Source organism: Cucumis sativus, chromosome 1 (genome assembly GCF_000004075.3).
Source record: "Cucumis sativus cultivar 9930 chromosome 1, Cucumber_9930_V3, whole genome shotgun sequence".
Taxonomy (NCBI): domain Eukaryota; kingdom Viridiplantae; phylum Streptophyta; class Magnoliopsida; order Cucurbitales; family Cucurbitaceae; genus Cucumis; species Cucumis sativus.
In genome coordinates this window covers 29928843-29955581 of record NC_026655.2, presented here as the reverse complement: position 1 = coordinate 29955581, position 26739 = coordinate 29928843, and the positions used below count along the sequence as shown (strand labels likewise).

Below are 26739 nucleotides of genomic sequence, written 5' to 3'. Positions count from 1 at the left end.
ATCATAAGCTAAGGGAACATGCCCACAAGCAACTATGACAAGTGTGTGTGAGTTTCTGGAATCAACCAACTTTAAATATTGTTTAAATTTTATAAAAATATAATTAAATTATAGTTATTTTACTTTTTAAAATTAATTAATAAATATTCATGCAAAAATTGAAAATAAAACAAAAAAAAAGTATTTATTTCCTTATAGATATAATATTAAATTTATTTTGAAAAAAGAGAGGAAGATTAGACTCAAAATGTAAGATAAAAAGATACTTTGGATGGATAATAATATAAAGTAGATGGGTAAACATCCTCGTGGGTATATATTTGCGCCGCCCATGCAATGACCACTTGACTAAACAATGACCAAATTTGGCCCTTCTTTTACGACTTTTCTTGCTTTTCGAGTCCTATCATTTTAGTACACAATGTTTGATATAATAAAAATGGGTCCAATCATCACCACAAACTTTTTTCCAATACGTAGGACCATACATGTCCTTCCATTACTTATATTTAAACTATATATGCAACGTTACTCTAAATCACCCAAATATCATATTCCACTTAAGGTGTACGTGTTTATTGAAAGAAAAAAAAAGTTATCACCTAGTTGGGTCTTCACCTTTTTTGTGCCATGTCGGGTACACTCACCGAATGAAAAATCCAATGTTTCTCCTACCACATTTGCATTAAAATTTCACTTTCTCTCTTTAAATGTGTTATTCGACTACGTAACTCTTTTGAAGAGGAGGGAGAGTTTCTATATGTTTTATAAAAATTTATTAGAGTTATAAGTAACCTTAACACAAATAAAAATAAAAATAACAAATGATTTAATTATCAATTACCAAAGAAGGATTCCACAAGGGAAACCTAAAAAAAATAGTAGTAAATGACTTATTTAAAAAGAAATACAATGAAGAAATGAATGAAACGCATGTTAGTATATTGGTTGCAAGAGGGAAATTTAAATTGAAGAGTCCACAAAGAAACAAAATTAGAAAAAGAAAGAGAGAGAGGAGGGAATTAGAAAATGAAATCAAAAGACATAAATTGAGTAATAAAGAATTGAAAGAAATAATGGGAAGAAAAAAACAAAGAATTTTCTCAAAAAGAGAGAGAAAAGAAAAGGATAATAAGAGAAGTTTTGTTGACTCATCTCCAAAACCTTAATTTTCCATCAACTTGTGTGTTTGGTAAGTTCATTGAGAGAGACAAAGGTTTTGCTGCAAATCTCACTCACTTTATCTCAATATCATTCTTCTTTCCATCTACAATAATAATCATCATCATCATCATACTTCTTTCTGTTTGAATTGACCACTCTTTTATGATACAAAACATCTATTATTATTTGAATTCAAAGGCACAGATAAGCTAAGATGTTTTTGAAATTATAATACAAGATAACAGAAGAATAAGTGTTGTAGTCACACATTCAAAATATTCAAACAAGTAAGGTAAGGCAATGGCATAAGTGATACAGAAACTTTTTGGTTTGTAATTTGGAGTGAAAAGAGATATTAATATATAATAGCTTTGCTTCTTCTCATATATGTTTTAGTTTTTTCAATTGTTTGCTATCCAAATTAATTCTTATTGTCCAAGTGGGAGTTTCTTTTTCCAAAAGAAAACAAAAATCAAGAAAATGCCAATGTGTTGACAGTAAATGTATAGATATATGAAGTGCATAATGGACTTGGAAAAAATTGACACCCATCCCCCAAAAAGATATTGTTGTTATTCCAAATCCTAAAGAATTTTGAAGTCTTTTTCGTTTAGCTATTGGCCACAATTTTCCTAATGTTTTTGTCCTTTTCAAATGAAAAGCTATGCTCTTCTAATATTTGGTCCAAATCTAACATTCATTTCTTTATTTTATATCAAACTTTTCAATTTACTTCCACTATACTCTCTACAACTAAAGTAGGATTGGACTCTAGAAGGTAGAGAGCTGTGAACCCTCCTTTTTTGTTTTATTTATTCTAATATGTTTGTGAATTTCTTTACTAAAAGTTTATTAATATAACACTATTCCCTTACACGTTATTAACTTTTTACTTTTAGTTGAGATCATACCACTTATCGTACGATCTATTCTTTTTATTAGTTTGTTAAATTAATTCAAATCTATCAACGATAAGCATCGATAAACTTTAGTGACATTGATAGATTAATCTAATAAAGCTCCATCAAAATCTATGAATATCTATCACTCATATTCTAAAGTTTTATTATACTTGTAATTAAACCATTTAATGAGTTTATCATTTTGTCTGAATTTAATTCCTTTTCAAATTTTATAAACAATCAAGGGGCGTTTTCAAAAATAGCTAAAACAAATGTAGGGTAATAGAATTCATATCACTACACTTTTTAAAGTACAAAAGTAGTAAATTTAAAAACGGAAAAATGTATAGGGCAATGGTCAGTTAAACACTCATTTGCTTTGCATGAAAATAGGTAGGAAGTTTGGAAATTATAACTTGATTGTATAAAAGAGAATGAGAGGAAATAGGAAAAGCACATATTGGTAGACCAAGTGCATTGCACTATACGTTGTGAAAGAAAAATCAATGGCCATCCTATGAATTCTCAACTCTTCTTTTTCTTTTTCAATACTTCAAAACCAAATCTTTTTCTATACATCATTCTTCTTCCACTTTACTTTATTATAATCCATAATAATCTACAAAATACATGCTCTTTTATGGCTTATCTTTTCTCTATGCGTGTTTTTTCCTGTATGAATTAGATTATTTAAAGAAGTTGATGGAACTCATTCAGAGTTATTGAATTTGTTACGTTTATTGTGCAAGAAAAGTAATGTTCTTCATGCCAAGTTGTATTTGTTCTTTGAGTAAGAGTTGTTCTTCGTATGGTCATTATGTTCTTGCTAGTTCATTGTTCACTGTGTTCTACTGCACCTGCTTCATCTGTTGATTGCAACACTCTGAAGACATATACTTCAATTGTTGAGAAGGGTTTCTCGATCTTAGGGAGAACTTAAGATGCAACGACAAGAAGGGATTCTCTATCTTAAGGGGAGCTTAAGATTCATTCAGCGAAAAGAGTTCGTTGATCAGAAGGGAAGATATCACCATGAGAGGGAGAAGTGAAGACATTAATGATATTACCACTTTTAGGGGGGCCAAAGCACATGGAGACTCAGGGGAGCTCACACTTAAGTGGAGTCTATGTATACTTTAGAGAGAGTCTCACATCTAGGGAGATCAACTTAAGTATCATTAACTTAAACTCTACATGAGTCATTGTAGTAGAAGTATTGCAGATAAGTAATACATTGTAAACTGCTTAACTTTCAATTATTAATGAATTATCTTTACTGGACACAAACTACCACCACAACATATCATCATACTAGATTACCAACTTCTATGTCTTTTTTACTTTTACTTGTTTCAGTTGTTGTATGCGTTTTTCTTATGGCATACATGAGCATATGATGAGTCACGTCCATACGTTTTTTTATAATAGAATCTCATTTTGGGACACTAACCAATGATTATTAAATGGGTATTAATTTTATCTTAACTTTATTTCCCATCAACATATTTGTGACGTATGTTTCAGTGTGTTCGATGTCAAACGAAAATATTAAGGTCTTAATCTTACGAAAAGAATTGATAAAAATATCAACAATATATCGATTTCATAATATATTTCTCTTCGAATTATAAAGATAATAAATTCAAAAGAAAATTAAGTTAGTAAATGAATATTTTATGATTTTTATAATATTATTTATATAGTGACCTTTTGTTACTTTTTTTTTTCTTATATTTTACCGTACATGTATGGAAATATAGATTCATCTTATAAATCAATTTCAAACTCATGAAAATGTGAAAATATCAACTTGTCGACAAAAATAATATTATGTTCTCAAATATAGTAAAATATTGAAACTATTTACAACGTACACCAAAACTCATCTAATTCTTACTAATCCATTTAAGTTTTTTTTTTTTTTGGTTATATTTTGTCTTATCATTTGTTTTAAAAAACAGAAAATTTATAGAATTAGCCTTTTATATTTTCATAAATGTCGAGTTTCGTAATATTATATAATAAGCTTTTAAAAATATTTGGATACATTTTTAACCTTTATGGTGGAGCGGCAAGGACAACAGGAAAAAACGGTAGTAAATTGAGAAATGTGCAACATGAAATAAATGACGTAATAAATGAATTTGTGACAGTTATTACTTGTTGTAAATTGGAGAACGATGATATTTAACAAAATAAATTGTCACGATTGCCCTATATGTGACAGGAATAAAATGTCGTCAATAGATAAACAATGACAATTTTTTTAAAAAAAGAACTGTCACGATTGCAATATATTTGACTGCAAAAAAATGTCGTCAATAGCAAAACAATGACATTTTTTTAAAAAAAAACTGTTGCGAATAACATATTCATGACAATTAAAAAATGTCACAATAAATGAATTCGTGACATTTATTTAACCGCCGTTAATACACAAATGATGATAGTTATTTGTTGTCATAAAATAAAATATGACAGTTATTTGAAGTCGTTAAATGTTGATTAACGACATTTATTTCATGTCATAAAATAACATATTGCGACAGTTTTTAAAAAATGTCGTCGAAGGACTTTCCATGACTCCCGCTTCTATGACTGAAAATAACTGTCGTGAAATTTGTTTACGACAGTAAATAACTGTCGTCGTAGACCACTTTTCTACTAGTGTTTTGATATTCTCTCCCATCCTTAAGTTTCATAATATTTTTAAGGTAACTATAATTAGAAGCAATTTTAATAACAATAATTAAGTATATAACAACATTTTAAAAAAAAGAAATGCAAATATATCAAAATCTATATAGACTTCCATCACTTATAGACTCTTATGGTCTATTAGTAAAAGTTCAATATTTGTAACATGGTTTATCAGTGATAAAATTCTATCATTGACAGATTTTGATAAATTTTGTTATATTTTCAAATTTGTTAAAATGTTGCTATGTAATTAATTATTTTGAATCTAATTACTATATTTTCAACCGTTTTTATTTTTATACAAGAAAATATTTTATATAATGGTTTTAATTTTTAAATATTCATCCATTAATATTTGAAATGTTTTATTCTTTCCTTGTTAACACAATTTTCCAATTCTGACCTTTTTTTTTTCTTTTTGTCATTTATTAATTTTGTTTGATATTAATTGGGTGTAGAATTATTTCAATCTATCTTTTTGTTTTTGTTGTAGGAAACTTTGTGTATTTTCTTCAATATTCATGATAACAATCGAACATTTTTTCATTGAGATCTCAACTATATCGAATATACTCATAATGTATTGACAAATGTAAATACATATAGCATATACTATGAGATTTGTTTTTTAGTGTTTACAAATATACTAGAAAAATATAATATTATAATATACGTCCCACTTGATACTTTTTTAATACATACTTGAATTCTTAATACACTTGAGATACATTTGATACACACTTGAAAACACGTGATATATACATTTGGTACACACTTGATGTACCAACTATTTGGATTATGATCAAATATTTTGAACTATTGCTAAAGGATTGGAAAAAATATATATATTTATTGTAAAAATATAAATCACAAACATATAATTACTACCCAAAATAAAATAATCAACACTTTAAATCCAAACACAATAACATAGGACAATAGTAATCCATTATTCTTTCCGAACTCCCTCGAAAAAGTGTTTCACGATGTCTTGGCCCTAAAGTTGATAAAGATCAACTTATTTATAAAAATGTCACCTTGTTTTATTATATAAATAAACTATTTAAGATGTATCAAGTGCAAATCGAGTTTATATGACAAGCTTGCTGCTACTACTACCACTCCTATTGACATTGTTCCTACTGTTGTTGTTGCTGCTGCTACTAATTATTATTTTAAATTAATGTGTGGTAAATAAAGTTGAAAAAGTAAATTAAATTACGCTTTTGTGTAAAATAATAGCTGAGTAGGTTATTCACGTAAAACATAGAAAAAATAAGAAGTTCAACCCAAGTAATACACTTTTCTCATTTCGCTAACATGGTTTAATTGAATTATTGCATGACCTAGGATACTCAAATATGGACTCTAGGGTTTCTTTTTCTAATGTATAGACTTGAATTTTTCTTCGGTTCTATTTGTAGCTTTTCAACTTCTAACCAGTATACACGTTTATAATTGTTTCTTTAATGGGTCCATATCTTACTAATATATAAATATAGTTTTAAGAATTTAATTTTGTAGTTTTAATTAGACACATTTGATTTGAAATTGGAAATAGAAAATTTTAGTATATATTTAAGTTTGAATATGATTTTAGAGGGTAAATAGAATTTTTATTTTTTAGTCAATATACCATTTATTTTTTCTTTTTGAATAAATAGTGTGAATATATGATAGTTGTAAGCTTTTGAATCGACTCTATATGATATGAAAAAAAAAAAAGAGAGAAAGATAAGATTGCATATATTAAAAGAGAGTATAATTTTTTGCTCAATAGAAAGAAATTATGAATTTCCTAAGGAGTGTTTGGAAGGGGAAAGGAAAAGGGAAGGAAAGGACCTTTCCATGTTGGGGACAAATATTAACGCGGGGAAAGGAATAAATTTATTCTCGTTAATCCTTCTCTTTCTTCTTTCGACGAGTTTATTTCTTTAATAAATACAATCACGTCAAACTTTTCTCTTTTCTCTTTATTATTATTTTGTACTATTCTAATGTACAACGTAATTGATATCACCGTTTAATTGTTTTAAATCTAATGGTTATATTTGCAAGTATTTTTTTAATTATTAAACTTTACTAAACAATAACTCAACCCTATAACTTTTGTTTATAACAATTTAATTAGACCTTCACCTTTCGTTTCTTTAACAATTTAACTTAGGAAGTTATTATGTAATATTTTAGTATTTGTATTTTAAATTTGATTATGATTTAATTTTTATGGTAGAAATTAGATGTCAAAATTTAATAAAAGTACTTGGGTAAATAAATCAATAAACTAATTAAAGACGGATAATTTTAAGATACATAAAAAATAATAATAAAAATTGATATCAAATTTTGATTAGGTTGAAGATTAAATTGTTACAAAAGTGAAATTATCGAACCTAATTATCGTTTTGGTAACAAGGGATCGTCATCCCTATTTCATGGGGAGTCTTCTACCCCATTTCCTGTTTTGGAAGGTTGGAGTCGGGGGTCGAGATTCCTCGTTCGAAGATCAGGTTATGTGGGAACAAAAATTTTGTTTTTAAATTTAATTAAAAAATATGGTATAAAAATAAATAAATATACATATATGTGTATAGAATCAGGGATGGAGCGGGAATACCCTCCCCAATTCGAGGACCCAATTGGTGTCCTCGGTTTGACCTCGACATTGGTCAAATTGAGGATTCACCGAATGGGGTGGGTCCCTAGGAACCAACTCTACAAGAAATTTTGCCATCTTCTTATACTTGATTTGCAACGGTTGTCGAAATTGAATCTTTAAATTTATAAACTATATATTATTTAACTTAAACTTACAAACTTGTTACAACGTCTACGACTATGTAAGTTTGAATGTTCAATTTTAACATGAAAACAAGTATGAAGCACAATTTGTACAATTGAAAGTTTAAAGTATAATTGTAACTACAACACACAATATTGTATAACTAGATAAATAAACTAACAGCAATTGTATTTAGATAAATAAACTAACACAATATTGTAGAAATTAGATGTAAAAATTTAACTTTGGTTCTATGTGTTTAGATTGAATGATTAATTTTAAAAATAAGTTGTTAAAAAAGAAACCTCATTCACCTTTGCATTAATCCTAAAAGCAAACTAACAAAGTATGTTATAATTCAAATAAACTCATCCATTCAATCATACAAATACAAGAAAACACTTTTAGCAAACCCCTAAAAGCAAATTTATCTCAAAATCATTCAATTTTATACACAATATATTTCTATTTTTCTCTCACAAAACTAAAGTGAAAGAAAATTCAAGTTAGCAATTCATCATAAAACAAAGATTGGGATTAGAGTAAACAGTTTTTGATTTTTGAAGATTATATTCAAAACAGAGAAGAAGGTAGACAGGGGAAAAGACGGCAACAACGACAAAGAAACAACAGTAGGATTTGAAGGCGACAGAGTAGCAAACAAAATTGAGCTTGACATAAAGATTTTTTAAGAGCGAGAGGCAGAATAATAAATGAGGACTCAAAGATGTATTTTTACGGAGAATCCCCCAACGCACTTGCAATAGGAGTTGGGAGATCGTGCCAAACTCCCATGTTTTAAGTTTAAACTCTTGACGTCGATTGCAAGTGCATCATAAGTTCATTGTGTACAAACTTTTTTCCCAACAAATTCTCGATACCTCTTTACATTGTTGAGAGTTGTGACTAACTCCTGACAACGCAATTCTATGCTCCTCGAGAGATGAGATATTGTTTCCCTGACTAGCTATGTATCGTGCATGGCAAAATTAAAAGTTTTTTTTAGTGATTTCTTAGAACATTATTAAAGACATATAATAAAAAGATATTCATCAATTTAATTAGAAGAGAATAAAAAGTAAAAATAGAGTTGTGAATACAAGTTTAATTTTGGGTTTGTGAATTTGATCGGATTGACAGGAAGTTAGATAATGTATATAAACAATGTTAAAGAGAAAAGGTAAATCAAACCGACCCACTAACACTCCTCTCTCTATATTTGTTTACACATTAATTAACCATTAACCTTCATGCACCAAGAAAAGTAAATACAAATATTATTTTAAATAAATAAAAGTTGAAAGACATCTTCAAAATTTAAGGTTGAATAAGGCAAATTTTAACTAAATTAAAGAGAGAAAAAAAAAAAAAGGTATAAAAATAGAAGGAATCCAAAATGATGGCTAAAAATATATAAAATATAGTTAGGTAATTAAATGGTTGATGGGAAGCTTCACATCCCAAATTGTTCTAATCACAAATTACAAACACACAATCACACAGTCAACATCATAACACATCACATGATGACCTTTCAATTTTTGGACATTTTCAATCTAAGCCTCCTAAATTATTTTCCACTTAACTTTTCTTTTCTCATTTCTTAATTACTTATCCATATTTGACTCTCAACCACTTCAAACTCTTCCCTTTTCAATTCTTAATCATTTTTTCTAAGCTAATTAAACGTTGTGTAATTCAATCTAATTTCCTTAATTACCTAATTTCAATGTATAATTAGTACTTCATTATCTTTATAGATCAAAACCGAGGATCCAATCTTAGGTTTTCATTAACTGCACAAAGAACACAACTATCATACTTCCATCATCTCTCTCAATAAGTGTAAAACAACTCTCTTACAAGTTAGAAATAAATAAATCAAAAGATAACATTAAATAGATTATATAGAATTTTATATATTCCTATTTTTTTTTTCTTTTAGAAAATTTTGGAACAGTTTCTATTGTTTTAGGCCTAATGCATGTATCTTCAACTAAAGAATTAAGATTCGACTTATATTGTTAAAAAGCAAACAAAATTTAAAGATAAATTTAAACATTGTTTCTAGAACTCAATCAAATTGAAACGAATAATATAGTGGGAGAAAAGAAATTACTTTTGATTTTTCATCACACACGAGGATATTGAACTACAACGTGAAAAAGTAGTTGAAATTATTAAATATAAAGAAAGAGAAATTTTGGAGGGATGATAATAATAAAATAAAATCAAATAAAATTGATTGAAATCAAATGGTTAGAAAAGTCCACAAGATGGCCCAATGAAAATCCTAATTTTAATTTTGAATAATAAATATAAAAAGGCAAAAACGACATAAATTCCACATTTCTTTCACTTTTTTGAATCTTTGTTGACACGTTATCCGTTTTTTTTTCCCTCCTTAATTTTTATTATTCATTTTAAAATTCCATTCTTTTAAAATAAAAATAAGCTCTTCATAATGATTTAATTATTTAATTGAAATACAATAAAGTATAATAAAATCATTTTCAAAAATAGTAAAATATTAAAACTTGTTTTGAAGATTAATTATGAATGTTTTATAATGACCATCGTATAATATTTTATTGTTGTTGTAATTTTATAAATAAAGCTTTAGTTTAGAAGAAATTGAATCTTAAGGAAATCTTTTAATAAAATATATATGTTAATCAAATAAAGAATGCATTGAGATAATTCAATTTAAAAGGTAAACTATCCGAATAGATTATTTTGATTAAAAAGAAGATATTATTTTTAAAAATATAAATTAGAATTAATATTTACATATCACCTCCTTAATATATATGATTTCGGATGCTTGCGATTTACAAACCTAATGTCTATTGATTAGATAAATAAATTAAACAAACACGTCCAATATGATTAAGTAGGTTCCTATCAAATAATTTATTAACAATTAATCATAATAAGTTAATTTTGATTAATTTGTACTGAAAAATAGATAAAGTGAGGAATTGAAAAGAAAGAAAAAGGGGGGGTGGAGAAAATTAATATATTTTGGAAAAGATGAAAAAGAGTAAAACGACAGCGTAGGGAATGTGGAGGGGGTGTGTTTTTGTACGTTCTGTAAAAAGTAAAAACCGGGGATGGCCTCCGTTTTGGGTTTGGAGTTCTTGAAGAAAGGGAGTCCTAAACCTTCGAGATTTTGCTATATATACATTAGATTTTTAATTCATCGCTAACTTTTCGCTCATATATCTCTTCCCTCTTTCCGATTCTCTCCCAATTTATTTTGCTTTTGCAAAATTCTTCACCCAAAGAACAATGAACCTCCAAGTCGCCGACCACGATCTCAACGCCCTTCTTCTTCCTCCCACTAACTTCTCCATGGTTGAAGACGGCATTTTCCGGTCCGGCTTCCCTCAGCCCTCCAATTTCTCCTTCCTCCGCAGCCTCAACCTCCGCTCAATCATGTATGCTTATTCTTTTCTTGATTTCTCATTCTTCATCTCTTTTTTTATTTTTTTTTTCTTTTGGGGGAAGGATGGGCTTGTTCTTAACTGATTCTATTTGCTTCTTTAAAGATTGGGGATTGATTTTTGGGGATGTGGGAATTGGTTATCAATAACCAATTTGTATTGGGTTTTGTTGGTTTCTCTCATCAAGATTGGTGGGGGGTTGTGATTGTGTTTATAAGAAATTTTGATTCGGATTCTTATTTGTGTTCTCTTTTGATTGTTTAATCAGATATTTGTGTCCTGAGCCCTACCCTGAGGAGAATTTGAAGTTTCTTAAAGCTAATAATATCAAGCTTTTTCAATTCAAAATTGAAGGAAAAAAGGTATATATATTGCGATATCAATATTGCAAAGTTGTTCTATTAATGACTCATTTGTGTGAATTACATATGGATTAGCTGGTTATAATCAAGTGATTACTTGGATTATTGTAGGAGCCTTTCGTTTCAATTCCGAAGGATGCTATTCTTGAAGCACTAAAAGTCCTAATTGGTACTGACAATTTCATCACATAGTATCTGGATTTCTGTTTTTGTTTTTGTGTTCTTTGTTCTTGTTTATTATTATCTGGATTCCTAATTTTTTTTGTTATTTTATATCTGGTTTTCAGATGTTAGGAATCATCCCATCTTGATCCACTGCAAGCGTGGAAAGGTATTTAATTGATCCTAATCTAATTATATTTGCAAATTGTGAATGAATCCTCTTAGAACCCATTTGATAACGACATCTGAGGATTAAATTTTTAGTAACAATTCTCAACTATGAAAATTTGAAAACGATCTTCCTTAGCTCTGATTCGAATGACGGTTTTGCATATACTTTTGTAAGAAAAAAACTTAGAACAAGAAACTTATCAAACGGGACCCCCAAGGGGAGAATTAGAAGGAAACTAGGAAAATGTTGCATTGAGATTGCCTTATAGAAAGAAGTAAGTTTGTTTCCTTGTTTTATGTAATCTAAAGCTAATAAAGCACTCATTTGTACAGCATCGCACAGGCTCGCTCGTTGGTTGCCTGAGGAAGTTTCAGAACTGGTGCTTGACATCGGTGTTCGAGGAGTACCAGCGATTTGCAGGGATAAAATCGAGGGCAACGGATCTACAATTCATCGAGACATTCGACGCCGGGTCTCTGAGGCAATGTGTTTACAGCATCATATATCAGTACCAAGGTTATAGCTCAAACAAGAGGAGGCTGTTGTATAGAGAAGAAAACTTGCAAAAGCCTCAAACAACAAAAGTTTAGAACCAAAATTTTCAATCCACACAAGAACTCAACCCTCCTTCATTGCACATAATTTGAAGTTCTTGTCAAACAATCGAGTCTATGGCTCCCCATTTTTAGGGTCCCATTGATTGCTTTTTTTTTTTTTTTTTTTTTCTTTTAGCCAAATTATTATCATAAGAAAAAAGAAGGAAAAAGGAAAAGTAAAACAAAGTTCATGGAAACTATTATTTCCTGAGTAGTAGAAGTTCAAGAATAGCTTCATCTGATTGATTGTTTTTTTTCTTCTTTCAAATGTATAGTTTCATTGGATACTTCCTATTATTTGATGATAACTATATATTTAGGATATTTTTTTTCTTTCAATTTTATAAACAGGGGTGGTTTTGAATTGACTAATAATTGTAAATAGTTCTTATACAATCTTATTTTATAACAATTATCAAACAAAATTTATGTTGCAAGTTTGTTTGAGAATTAAATAATGTGGGTCTGTTGTCTAATCAGAGTCTCATTTGGGGGAGAAACATAAATATATTACTTTGTTATTGAGCACATTGAAACAGGACATGGAAGGGGAAAGACAAAGTAAAAACAAGAATGGATCCATGTGATGAAACATTAAATTAAATTAAGAACTTTATAGTTTGTAAGCTTTGGGGTTGAATCACTAAAAAGTCCAAACTAACAGTCATATTCAATTTTTTTTATTTTCTTTGACCAACTGATAATTCAGCCTCATCAAACTTGGAAGCCACCCTCCACGCAATTCAATTCCACCACCCTAACACGCAACTCAATTCAACCCCTCAACCCCAAGTCCAAGTTTGACTAGGCCAACTGTGTTTGGTTCATGTATTCATTCGATGCTATATCGGTCACAATAAAACGAAATTAAAACTAAGTTAGAAGACTTATTTTGTTATCTTTTGGAAAGATAACGAAAGACCCCCTTTTGTAAAAATGGTAAAACGAAATTGGAGACCTACTCAATTCGAAATTGTTAATATTCAAAGTACCCTTAAACATGGAAAAGTCGTCACAATGTGTCAATCAACTTGGAATTTGAAACAATTTTAGTTGGTTGCATGTGTATTGTGTTCGAGAAATCATTCTAAATGGTCCATGTACTCAACTCATGGGTTTTGTTGTGATAATATTTATATATGATAATGGTTTGAGTATGGTGAAAGGTTTGGATTTTATAGAGCCTGTTTTTAATTAAATCTTGTTATTAATTAGTGAATTGGATGAAATTTGTTTTTGAGATTGGAAGGGGTAATTAAGAGCAAAGAATATGATACATTCCAGTAGCAGTTGAAGGTTTTTGGGATTGGAGAGTATGCCTGCAAAGGGAGAGGAAGAAGCCGGAGAGGAGGAGTTGAAGAGACGAAACACACATTATATATATGTGTGTGTGTGTGTGTGTGTTAGCTCAGTAGTAGTTTTGATGAATACAAAGGATTTTGGGTTTTGGTTGATGAAATTGGAGTTGGGTGTTTCGTTGCTTGGAATTCGTTGTTGAAATTACATATGAATTCGTTGATGAATACAAAGAAGCTATTTGTTTGTAATGTTGATGGTGTGTGATGTGGATATTAATTGTTCTTGGTGAATTAATTTCAAAACATTCGAACTTCTTAATGCTTAATAAAATCTTTATTGTGTTCTTCCAAAATTTAGATTTCTTACTACATCTTCTCATAAGATTCAATATGATGAAGGGGTGTTTGGTCTCCATCGTATACTTCCTTTTTTTTTTTATAATTAGTTGATAATCTTCAAAACTATTTTGCTTTTTTACTATCCATCAACCCTTTCTTTTTTTTTTCTTTTTTTGTCAGTTTTGATAATGAATTTGTAAAATTTGTTTTAACACCTGCCTTGAAAAAAAACATTTAAGGGGACTTTTCAAAAATATAACTAAACTATAGTGTAAGAACAATTTTGAAAACGAAAAAAGATCACAGGCTCACAATGAAAAATACCAAAATTGTTTGTGATTAATTGCCTAATATATTTGGCAAACACAAGCTTAATCTATTTAGAAAATGATTGTTTAGATTTGATTATTTTTTTAGTAATTATAATTGATGACCATTTATGAATAATAATTAAGGATATAGCAACATTTGCAAAAAATTGCGAATATAGCAAAACTATCGTTGATAGACTTGAATCACTAATAGATTTGTAAAAAAATAAAAATAAAAATTGCAAAAAGAGAGAAAAAAACGACGGAAAAGAAAATGAAAATTGTTGAAGAAAGCTAAGAATATGGAAAGGAATGACAAACAAATTTTTTTTTTTAAAATGCAGAAGAAGAGAAAAGGACGATCAGAAAGAAAAAAATTGGAAAAGAAGAGAAAATAACACTAGAAAGAAAAAAATCGAGAAGAAAAACGATGATAAAGGAAAATAAACCTGAAATATTAAAAAAATGGTCAGTTTCATGAATTTTTTCATTTTGTTATACGGACTGTAAATATTTTATAGATTTGTTATATTTATAAAAAATTTCCTATATTTAATAGGATAACAACTTTTAATGTTGACCCAAGAAGAGTATTTGAGGATAACACCAATTGTCCAATCATCAAAGGCTCGAGCCATTTTAGGTGTTGAAGGGGAACAATACAACCCAAAACCCAACAACCTAATGACCAATTTTTAAACTTAACGACAAAGTGATGAAGTTTAGTTAGGAGTGAACTTGAAAACCAATATTCACATTTTATTTTTATTCTTATTATAGTCAATATACCTGTAGTTTTATAGAGAAAACAATATTGAAGTAAGATTTAAATATCGACAATTCAAATATGGATTCGAGTTGATTAGGATAGGTGATTAAAATAATAATTTAATATTTGATATTAGATTTTAATTGATTAAAAAGTTTTATTAATTAATTATTATATATTATATTATTTAATTAAAATATATTTCATTAATTATAATTATAAATGTAACGATCCAACAAGGTCGATGTTTTATTAACAATTGCGTTTTCAAAATAAAAACAATGCAAAGTTTATTTTATTTCATTAAACAAAGAAGGAAAGAAAGATAGAAAACAATCCACGTACAAAACTAAATGCATAGCAAAGCAAAATAAAGAAAATCAAAGAAATTATTTCACTAGGCTCCCAAGTAAAAATATAAAAAAATGTTCATAAGTTTAAAATAAATAAAAAATCATCTATCAATAGTGATGTCATTCTAAATCATTAAATCAAAATAAACCGCGAAAGCATCATCATAATGGTCCTAAATGACATGGTCACAGGTTCTTGTCACTAGCCAACTTTCTTTTACCCTTGCCTCTGCCTAGAAAGTTAAACATCGGAAATGATGAATATAAAAACACCAAGTTAGGGACTCACACGGTAAACATTTCACTTCTTGGTGTCATAAAGTCTAGTGATCCCATACAATCACACATCCATCGTAAAAGTGAACTGTAGGGCACACTTGTTAGTCGATACAGTCAACAATTTATTGGAATTTATGTACTCATCAAAATGTCACAGGAAGTCCATCTTGTTGTTTCTGGGAATGAGAAGGTTATCTTCTTGCGTTGCTATTCCATACATCAATTTATGCTAACATTAGTTGTAATCTTTGTGGTACAAAGACACTGCAAGTTTGAGTAAGGAGCCTGCATTCTCGAGTGCAGCAAATCAACGTGCCCTAATGGCCCTTTGGTGTTTGGTAAGACTAGTTGATCATATGAAGTCATCGATTCAAATAACTACGACGATTAAGATCTTTGGTGTGAGAAGGAAATGTTGCGTAATGATCGAATCGTTGAGAGATTTCTCCTCAATTTTGAAAATAAAAAAAGCAAAAAAAGTCTACATGTCAACAATGTGAAATACCAAAAATATCTCTATCAAGACCTACACACAACTTGAGTATTTTGTTGGGCTTTGAAGGTATTTGCTGGATTCAAAACCACTAGAGGATAAGCTAAAAGTAGACAGACACAAATGTTTAGTTCTTACTTGGAATTCGAGGGCTTAAAGGAGAGATGGACAATATTTTCCAACTCAGTTACCTTTTCCAAAGAAATTATACAAAAAATTTCAACCCCACAAATACTACTAATTGTCATGTACCATTTGTTACCTTTCCTGAAATAGGTGTTACCCAATAGTTCTACGGACAACACCAATAAAAAATGTACATAAATCCATTCGTCAAAGTCTCCCCACACAACATTCATCCACATCCATTAAACACAAATAATTCTTGAACAACAATCGTGACCTATGCTTTGAATTTCATAAACCCAAAATGAGACATAAACCTTGAGTATCTAGGCCAACTTAGATGCAATTTAATGACTCACAAGCTTTTCTAGCACTATGTCAACCCATAACGTAAACACAGCTAACAAAGGCATAAAGCAGAAACACCACATAAATAACAACTAGCACCACAGAACACAAGAAACCAAACAGTGTAGCAACATGCCGTTTCTATCATTCCCAATTTAATGCACCACCGACTTGAACAAATTTTGAAGGATTTCTCTCGAATAGACTAGCAGAATCTAGCTTACCAGGCCAACTAAAACCTGGCCTAATAATAAAGCTCTATCATCAGAACATGATCTGGCTCAATATCAAGGAGATGTTTTGAATTTAAGAGAATGTACAAGTGGATAGGAAAAGGAGTTTAGACAATATATTTACATAAGAACCAAAACCAAGCCTTATAAACCGAGTCTGATACCAAGAGGATTGAAATTCACTAAGGATGAATGCTGCAAAAAAAAAAGAGTGATTACGGTGCAGTAGCTCCTTGGAGACCAAATGCAAGTTAAAAACAAAAAGGTAAACTAGGAGCCTAAGTTAAGAGAACACAGATACATTCATATAAGTACATAGATATCCATAGATTGGAATGAAAGATCTCATTAATAAAGCTAAGAAAAATGCCAACCCAAAAAAAAAACTCAAAGACACTCATGAGGTAGGACAAAAAGATGAGCCATTAACTTATTGCAAAGACTTGGTTAAAGAACAACCATGACAACATACTTGCACATACCAATGCAAGCCGACACAAACTATCAATCCCAAGAATTGATGATTCGGTCCATCTATGCAACCACTGAACTAAACCAACAAAGAAATAAAGATACTTGTGTCGTCATCTGATTTCCAACAGCTATCCCAAACGGTTAAGCTCTTATAACAGCCAACATAATTCAATTCTGTAAAAGTAAACACAACTACCACAAAAAGGTAAAACTCCTGAGATGCCATGCCAGATAACTACTTTATCTCCTGAAACATGGTAGATTTTAAAAATTTATGTAAACCCCAAGTAACTACCATATAAATATAAAACATTGAACTTATACAAGTAAAGCCATGACGACCACAGAGACATCGAGAATTACGAATTTCCTCCTTTCATAGCTGGGTCAACCATCAATCATTCCCCATTAATCTACTTTCTAAACATGAAAGTACCAATAAAAATCACACAATATTCTCAAGCAATAAACATCTTAAGCACAGAAAAGCAATCCAAAAACATATTAAGCTCACTCTAATTCTTAAATAAAAATGAAACATGACATGATAAACAGAGACAATAAGAACATGAACACCTCCATGGTTACCATAACAACAATGATCATGTTTTTATGTAATATACATAATTGCAAAGACCTCAGCTCCAAGGACACCGAATATGTTTTACTCAAACACCTTACAAGTTAAAGCCACTTTCCATCAGCACCAGAGAGAAGACGTAGAACCAAGATTTTTTTTTTTTTTAAAAAAAAAGACGAAAACAAAAGTACCCAATACCATAAAATTGAGCCCACCCACCATCCATCTCCTCATGAATCCGGATTATCTTCACTTTTTATAGCTGCCTCTGACACCCGGTTTTGTCTTGGACGCCTCGGCAGCAACACGAACAGCATGGAGATTTATAACCTTTTCCTCCTCAAAAGGGACTTTGGGATGCTTGGATTCGTGATGAATCTGCATAGACTTTACATCAGGCGCCGTAATCTTGCAGTAGGGGCATTCAAACTTGGCGTGGCCGCCTTTCTCATGGCCAGAGCGGTCGGCGAGGCCAGCCTTACCGCCGCCTCTGTTGGTGGTGGCTGCGTCGATCTTAGCTGCGATCTCCTTCGCTGTGTGCTTCTTGGGCTTCGCCTTACCCGTCATGGCTGATTGAAGGTTGCTTGTTTTTGGTGTCTAAAAACAAAGAAAGGAAATCGATGGGGGGTTCTTTGAATTTGTTGATAGAGAATAGAAGGCGAATGGGAGGGGGAAATTGTTGATAGACAGAGAGGATTGGGGGAGAAACCCTAGCTCCGGTGAATCCATTAATAGCGTTTGGTTCATTTATAGAGACTATTTTGGTATCATTGACGATCGGGTGCGGTAGGGTTTATGTGAGGTCGGATTACGTGGAGGTTCACGGTTGGTGGAAGGATGATAAAGATGTATGTGGGAGTAGAGTATTGTAATCTGATGTTGAAGAGTAGTCTAAAGGGATAAGTGGTAGACTTCAATGCCTAATACTCACTTCATAAGGAACCCAAAACAAATATCCATTTATATATATCTTAATTAACTTTCACAATTAAACCCTAAACACCATTTTAAACACTACTTATTCTATATCTTTTAATTATATCTACATGATTTCATTCTTAAACAACTTTTAATATCTTTTTATTATAACTCATCTTCTATCACATACAAAAAATACCCAAATCTAAATCGTCATCTCCTAAATATAAATACCAAAATATATTGAAAAAAAATCTAAGTCAAATCTAAACAGTTGTTTTTTAAATATATTGCCGCCCTGGACTTTTTCATTTTTCGAAATTGTTATATACAGTGTAAATATTTTGTCATTTTGTTCTATTTTAGAAAGGGATAGTTGTAAATTTAGCAATTAAATTCAAAATAATTAAGTATATAACAATATTTTTTAAAAATTGCAAATATAGCAAAATTTGTCAAATTATATCCATGATAGAGTCTATCACTGATAGACCATGTTATAAAAATTGGCCTATCACCGATAAATCATCGAGTCTATCAACGATAGTTTTGCTATATTTGCAATTTTTTTAAAATGTTGCTATATCCTTAATTATTATTTCTCAAATGATCATCCATTACAATTATCCTTTTAGAAAAGTCCCCATAATTATATGCGTTTTTTGGTTTTTTTTAAAGGAAAGTAGTAATAATATTTTTTATTTATATATATTAGGGTTATGGAAAAACGTGAAAGTAAAGTAAAAAAGAAGAAAAGTTTCTCATCTTCTTCTTTATGTCTGTACGCCCCTTCTCTTGTTTCCTTCCTCGGCCAGCCATCCTTACGCCTCTGTCTGATGAGCCGAGCACGTCACTGACGTCCTATAAGTCGAGTTGCATCCTTGGAGTCATTTCCTATTGTGTGATGTGTTACTGTAAGCCACAAATGCTCTATTCGACTATCGCTCGTTGATCTACTCTATGCCTTTGTCATGTCATGTGACATCCATAAATTTGAGTGTATATTTAATTTAATTGAAATTTTGGTAGAAATGTTGTTAATTATATGTATATATGGAAATAATTAATAGAAAAAAAAATAAAAATAATTATATTTGTTGAAATATAATTATTTGGGGAAGAGAAAAAACTGTGTGCGTTCAGCGGGACCACTAGTATGTCATGATTCATATGTGGTTCGACGAGATCACTAAACTGCCTAGCCTGATGTATACTCCTATGGAATCACTAGACCATGTGTGTTCCTTCGAGATCACGAGATAGAGAGTATTGCCTAATGGAAAGTTAACAGTTCACCTAGCAGAACCAGTAGTAGGTCCGATATATTCTTATACTCATCATTTTCTATATTTAATATTTCAAAAAAAAGTAGAGGAAATGGAAATCTGTCAAGTGACAGGAAGGGTCCGTGACATGTCATATGAGGACTATACAACTTTTCTTACGCTCGTCACATGTTTTCAAGATTTGACTATTAGCATTTATTTTGAAGTTGATAGTTATCTAATAAAGAATTTATTTTCTCTTTTCAAGAAAATGAAAATTTGTTATTTATTAAAGTAATGATCTCAACTTAGTTTGAAAAGTTTGATCGTTACATGACGTCACTCTAGATTTATGTCACTAGTCAATGTTAGGCCATCGCTTCGTGGCCGGTGATTGGACTTAGTTAAGTGGGTAAGTTTTGGGTGTTTTATTATGAGTTTTGGATACCTATTAAAAGTAAATTTGAGGGTTTATTTGGAATTAATTCGTGGATTTTCTCAACAAGTGGAGATCGGAATTCTGACGATAATTTGGTAAGTATTAGAAGATTACAGATGAATTTTAAATATGATTTTAATGGATAAAACTACTAATCAAATGTGTTATACTTAGAGCTGATTTGAGAAGTAAATTTCAAGCTAAGGATTTAACTATGATCTTGAGGCAAAGGGTTTGCTACTAGATCCTCAACCTCAACGTGAGTAAGATTAAAATTGATTATGTGACTATGTTTTCAGTGATTTAATGTGCATTGATAGTATGACTATTCTAAATTCGGGTTCATTACAAAAATTCTTGAACCATGATAGATTTGATTGAGAATATTGAATTAATTTTGTAAGTTTTTGCTTATGATTGAATTGGACTGAGACTGATTGAAATGGTATGCTTTAAATCAATGGTATAAGTTAACTTTGCCTATTAGGCTAGTATAAGTAGGATGTTCTTTTGAGATCACCACGTTAAGATTTAGACTGAATTGACTAATAAATGTACTCTTAAGTTCACTTTTATAACTAATATACGATTCTACAAGATCACTAGACTCTTACGGTACATTAACACTTCATCTAGTGGGTTTGTTACTAAGTATTTTATTACTCACCATTTTTATGTTTAATTTTCAGGCAAGGGCAAAGACAAATGAATGTCAGCGAGTAACAAGGACTCTTGACCGTGCCATTGGAACTATTTTGACAATGTTGACTACCTATCATTTTTTGATGTTTTAAAACGATATGCCTATTGATAGATAGTTTTATTTTAAACCCATGATTTCTTGTATGTTTTACTTAGGGCCTAAATAAATTGTTTCTTTGGTAATTTTATCTTTAATTTATTTCTCTAAACATTTGATTTTGTTCATGGGTTGTTTATACTTATTTCTTTCATAAAAATGAAAAAAATTTGAGTCGATACAAAAATCTATAATATATAGAATTACAAATCCTACATCTTATTTTTAAATATAATTTGTATTTTTTAAAGATTTGATTGAGATATGCATTTTAAATTAGTTTATATCAGAGTGGTGTATCAGAAAGAAGAAACTGAGCCTTGTTCGACATGATTCGCTTTATGATGAGCTTCACTCTATGATCTTCAAGGAATAAAGAATTTGTATCGACAAATATCACATTCTTAAGGAAAACATCATCAAGAATCATCAAACCCCATGTAGTAAATTAGTATTGAATAGGATTTCCAAAGATGTTACAGATAAACCTGGTTCATCCACTAGAGTAGTTGATAAAACTAAGAAACTTGGTTAGTTACATCCTTCTCAAGAGTTGAGAGTGCCTCAAAGTAGTGAGACGTTTGTTCATCAACCTAATTTATAAAAATGCTAGAAAGTCTACATCATAATCAACATTCACTCTAAGTGGAAGAGTAGTAGTGTTAAGAATCGTAAATTAAAATTGTACTACCTTATTTGGGTGATTGTGCATCATAGTGATGTTGTAGTAACCTTGATACTTGTTGAGCAAAGTATGACTGTTTTAGTTGACAAAGTCCTTCACGGCTAATGTTTATGAAGGCCACCTAAAAGAGTTTAAGTTTGTGCACTAGGACATAAATGGGAGAAAATCTAGGTGTATACTCCAGTTTACTGTATTCATATGTTTATTGTATTCATATGAACTTTCATGATTCAATTTAACATTGTTTTCTCACACTAGGAGTTTTAGTCCAAATGAGAGTTTGTTGGAATTTATGTCCTAAAACTTGTGGTTTGTAATCATATTCTATTCAATAAAGTTGTTATTGATACTATAATCTTAAAGCCAATAAACAAAGGTCCCGAGACTATTATTTAGTAAACTTGAACTTTATGTAGATACATAAACGTGAATCAAGTTCAAGTATATAGCCTAAATAGTCTATAGTATATCAATACGATTGGACACCTTATTGTGGAGACACTATAGATGCGGTCTGCTTCATAGTTAGTATAAACGATGTGATCCTGAATCGTTTATGTAAAAACATGGAAGTGGGGCCATCCTGTGTATAGAGTTTACATAAGATTGAAACCATAGAAATAGTCGCTTTTAGGTTATAACACTGTTGACTTTAATAAAACCGACTATTTCGTTTATAGATATCTAGTGTAACTCAATCTTAATCTTGAGCTAATTATGAATTTCTGTTCACACAGAATTATTCTTAGATCTGCATAGGTGAGGGCAGCTCAATGGCGCTAGCCTAATAAGCCTTCCATTTCGGGGTAAGACTGAGTGGATAGCTAGGGACATAGGGTGCAAGACGAAATTCACTTCTACCCGCTCTAGGGATAGTAGATAGGTTTTTCCTCGAGGACTAAATCCAAGTCTTGAACAAGAGGCCCCACCCTCTCATTGGCCCTAGAGGGATTCTGTTTAAAGGTTGGACCTTAAACCAATTGTTCAATAATAGATCAGTGGGACTTAAGGAGCAAAGAGTTAGTATCGGGGTAAAACGGTACTTTGATCCACCAGAGATTAAGAACAATATGTGAATGATCAACTTACTTATCATGGTTATATCACATGAACACAAACATATCTATAGTGAGGGGAGTGCAACTACGAAATTTTAGTGGAATGACCCATTAGTTAATGAAGGTTGATTAACTTGGTCTAAAAGAGTTTAGCCAGTTAATCTCGGATCGTTGGAGTCCATGATCTATAGGTTAATTAGGTTCCCCTGTTAGCTCACAAGGAGTCAACTTAGAACATTATGATGGAATAATTCGAATTGTTCAAATTAGGTAAAAAGAGAAAAACTGATGAATATATTTGATATAGTCATCGGATACAAGCTTAAGATAGAGCTTCATCTTTAAATGTGATTTAAATATTAAAAATATAAATATGAATTATATTCGGAAGCTCAAAATTGATGACAATGGTCAAAGTTGTGAAAAGTCAAGATGTTGACTTTTGACTTTAAAAAGTCAAACTTTGACCGACTTTATATTAAAGACAATAGAATTATTAAGAATATTATATTATGAATTTTGGGAAGATAAAAGAGATGATGTAATGGAAAAATTTAACGATGAGAGAGAACAAAATTTATTTAATTTGTTTTGGAAAAGGAAAAGGAAAAAAGAAAAATAATAATATAGTTATTATTATTATTAATTTAAATAGGTCCTCCTCGATATGTGGGCACTCCATCTTCTATCTTCACACAAAAAAACCTTAGAAAATTCTAGTGTCGCCGTCGCCCTTCCATCATCTTCGGTCATTTTTCGTTCTTTGTTTCGGGTCTACTCTGTTTATTTTGTTTGCGAAGCTCTCCCATGAACCATCGTCGTTGAAGATTCGGGTCGCGTTCAGTCTTCCACGTGAAGTCCGACCAAGTTCTTCTCCGTTTGTTCACTAGCTGTGTAGTTCCCCTTCACAACCGAGCTTCCCCAAAACTGAGTTGTTTTCTAATCAGCCGTTTGAGCCAAATCTTCTTCTAGCTGAGCCGCCTAAGCCTTCCGCTATCTTATTTGAGCAAGTTTGATAGTTTTTGTGAGCTTTTAATTCAGGTTTTTGGTACACCCATCAAGTGGTAATTGTTGGTGCTAAAATTAATTAATTTGGAGTTTTATCATGGAGGTCATCCTAGTCAAGGGTAATTTATGGAACAATTAAATTTTGTAATTAACCAAGGTTGGTTTCAATCTCAACTTTGGAACCAATTCGTTGGAAAAACTTTGAATGTGATTGTAAGAAAATATTTGTTAGCTAATCTGGAGGTAAAAGATTCTACTACTATACATTTGAAAATAAAATTAAGAGTTTGCATGTATTTTTCATTATGCATTGATGTAGCTAAGATATATAATGTGACCGAATATAGCTAAGATATATGTTATGGCCGTCATATGTTATGGTCGCCGATATGTTATGGTCGATATTACTATGTTATGATGCATGAAATATTAATCACATGATATGATTTATATTCATGTTAGATTTATGATATTTATGATATGCTACGTGCTATGAATGTTAACTTTGTCTATTAGGGTCGTACCCATGTGGGTGTCCGTTGGGATCACCACCTTATGATTAATGTGAGTCCTATGTGAGTTCGACGAGACCACTAACCTGTCATGTTACGTTACTTCTTATGACTAAGTGAGTTCGACGGGACTAGTTCGACAAGGTCACTTACAACCCGATTCTCTTAGGTGTTTCCTTCGGGTTCATCGAGAGTCCATTTATGTCCCTACGTGATTACTAAATAGTCAGAAGCACGATAGTTTTGAGGTAGTTCCTTGCGAACTCTAATAGAAAGTTAACATACATCTAGGGAGACTAGTAATGGGTCCCTTACTGAGTATATGCTTATACTCATCATTTTCTCATTTTCTATGTTTAATATTTCAAGTAAAGGTAAAGGTAGAGGAAAGCTGGGGAGCGACATGAAGGATTCGTGATATGCCATATGGGAACTCAGTTTTGCTTCCACTTTTCATTGTTCGTTTTTAGTATTTTGATCTTAAACATTTTATTTATTTATTTTTATTATCTTAAAAATCTGTAAAATCAATTGTAACATGTTTTTATGGATTTTTTTAATGAAAATTTAGTTTTTCTGTTTTCAAGAAATTGTCAAAATTGTTATTTATTTTTAAGGTACCTTAGCTTAGTATAAAACATTGGGTCGTTTCACTGAGCTTACCTAGGAAAGCTCTCAGTTCGCTTACACTTGGGCAAGCGTTAGGAAAACTTGTATTAAACGTTAACCATGCATGAAGTAACACATAGGTAGAAAATGCATCTTTTATTACATATTTCTAGCCTACACGCCTATTGTTAGTCGTCGCATAATTAAAACCCAACATGATATATTTATGAATGAATTTTGTATAACATAATAAAACAATAACAAATCAGCATGCAAAGAAACCAACAAGCATGTTTTTGTCATCACTCTTTTAAGTGAAAACTTTCAATACTTCATTCTTTCTCTCAAACAAAATGATGTTTTGATTGAAACACTTACCGAACCAAATATAATAATACAAATATCTAGATTGTCTAGAACTAATTACACCTTATTTCTTATCATTTTTACAAAAGAACTAACATTATCAAGAGAAAGAAATGGGAGAACGAAAGTAATGGAAATTTGCATTTATAAATAAAATTCTAGGCCTTTCGACCACAAGGTTCAAATTTCAAATACAATGTAGAAATAAAATACAAGTGAAAGCATAAAGTGGGTGTGAATGCCAGAAAAGCATAAAAGGTAACGGAAATGAGGGTGGATCAGGGAATAGCTGTTTTAAGTGTCCGATTTTGATTCAAAGTATTGATGTGGCTCGCATCGCAGCTTTCCATGTTGTACGGGGAAACAAACGGGAACTTCTTTGCTGTTAACATGGTTAGATAATGTATACAATGTTGCATTGAGGTTGTTGCTTTTACAATCCGAACAAAAATCTACGGAGAGTCTGAGTTTAGGAGAGGGTTGTCATGATCCGGAAATTAGTTGTAGTGACACACAAAGTGTGAAGATGAACGAATTGGATCAGAAAGTTGTGAATAATGGCCATGTTACTGGAGAAGATCAAACGGTCAATTGTAGGGTGATTCTTGTGTCCCAAGTTGCTGCAGCGTTGCATGAGCGTCTCCTACTTGAAGAAAAAGCTCATCTGCAAACTAAATATGAGCGGTATGTTACTTCTACAATTACTAGTCCTGTTTTTCATGTAGGTACTAGTTTTGATTGATGTTTTACTTAGTGTTTACTCGTTTGTTGGCCCCTTTCCAACTCGAGTTCAAATTCCACTCCCTGGATTTGACTAAGAAATGATAATTATACACTCTTCCCCACCTCCGCGTCTAAATCAAAGCGATTCAATTTCATTATTTTTATATGCGTTTGCTTTTCATATTTCAAATCATTCTTTTTTTTTTGTCTTAATTTATTTGTTTTATACTTATTTTATTAATTCTTGTTAGGTTGTTTAAGTTATATTTTTGTTATATGTCAATAACTTTTTGATTTATTTCCATTGTAATATGTTATTGTAGATTTAATTTGAAATAAAAATTGAGAAATATTTTAAAAGAAAATTCACTCATTCTGATATCATGTGTACAACAAATTTATGCTTGTTTTCTATTTTGGGAAGAAAAATAGTTGTTAGAAGACTTCAAAGGTAAGGGTCTAAGTCCA

General features: G+C 30.7%; 2 protein-coding genes across 3 annotated transcripts; one reads left to right on the top strand and one right to left on the bottom strand.

Moving 5' to 3' along the window:
* Positions 1-10638: 10638 nt before the first annotated feature.
* On the top strand, positions 10639-12658 carry LOC101211082 (tyrosine-protein phosphatase DSP3). 2 transcript variants are annotated; one of them, XM_031881068.1, is made up of 6 exons: positions 10639-10988; positions 11263-11356; positions 11468-11525; positions 11644-11687; positions 12023-12212; positions 12260-12658. In XM_031881068.1, exons 1-6 carry the CDS (start codon positions 10840-10842, stop codon positions 12388-12390), a joined length of 666 nt encoding a protein of 221 aa, XP_031736928.1. In that variant the 5' UTR covers positions 10639-10839; the 3' UTR covers positions 12391-12658. The 2 variants fall into 2 exon arrangements, with proteins under 2 accessions (XP_031736928.1, XP_004139105.1); XM_004139057.3 differs by having other exon boundaries at positions 10641-10988; positions 12023-12658.
* A 5150-nt stretch (positions 12659-17808) lies between these two features.
* LOC101210666 (protein METHYLENE BLUE SENSITIVITY 1) lies at positions 17809-18632 on the bottom strand. Its single transcript, XM_011661923.2, has one exon. It carries the CDS (start codon positions 18454-18456, stop codon positions 18139-18141), a length of 318 nt encoding a protein of 105 aa, XP_011660225.1. The 5' UTR covers positions 18457-18632; the 3' UTR covers positions 17809-18138.
* Between the last annotated feature and the right edge of the window lie 8107 nt (positions 18633-26739).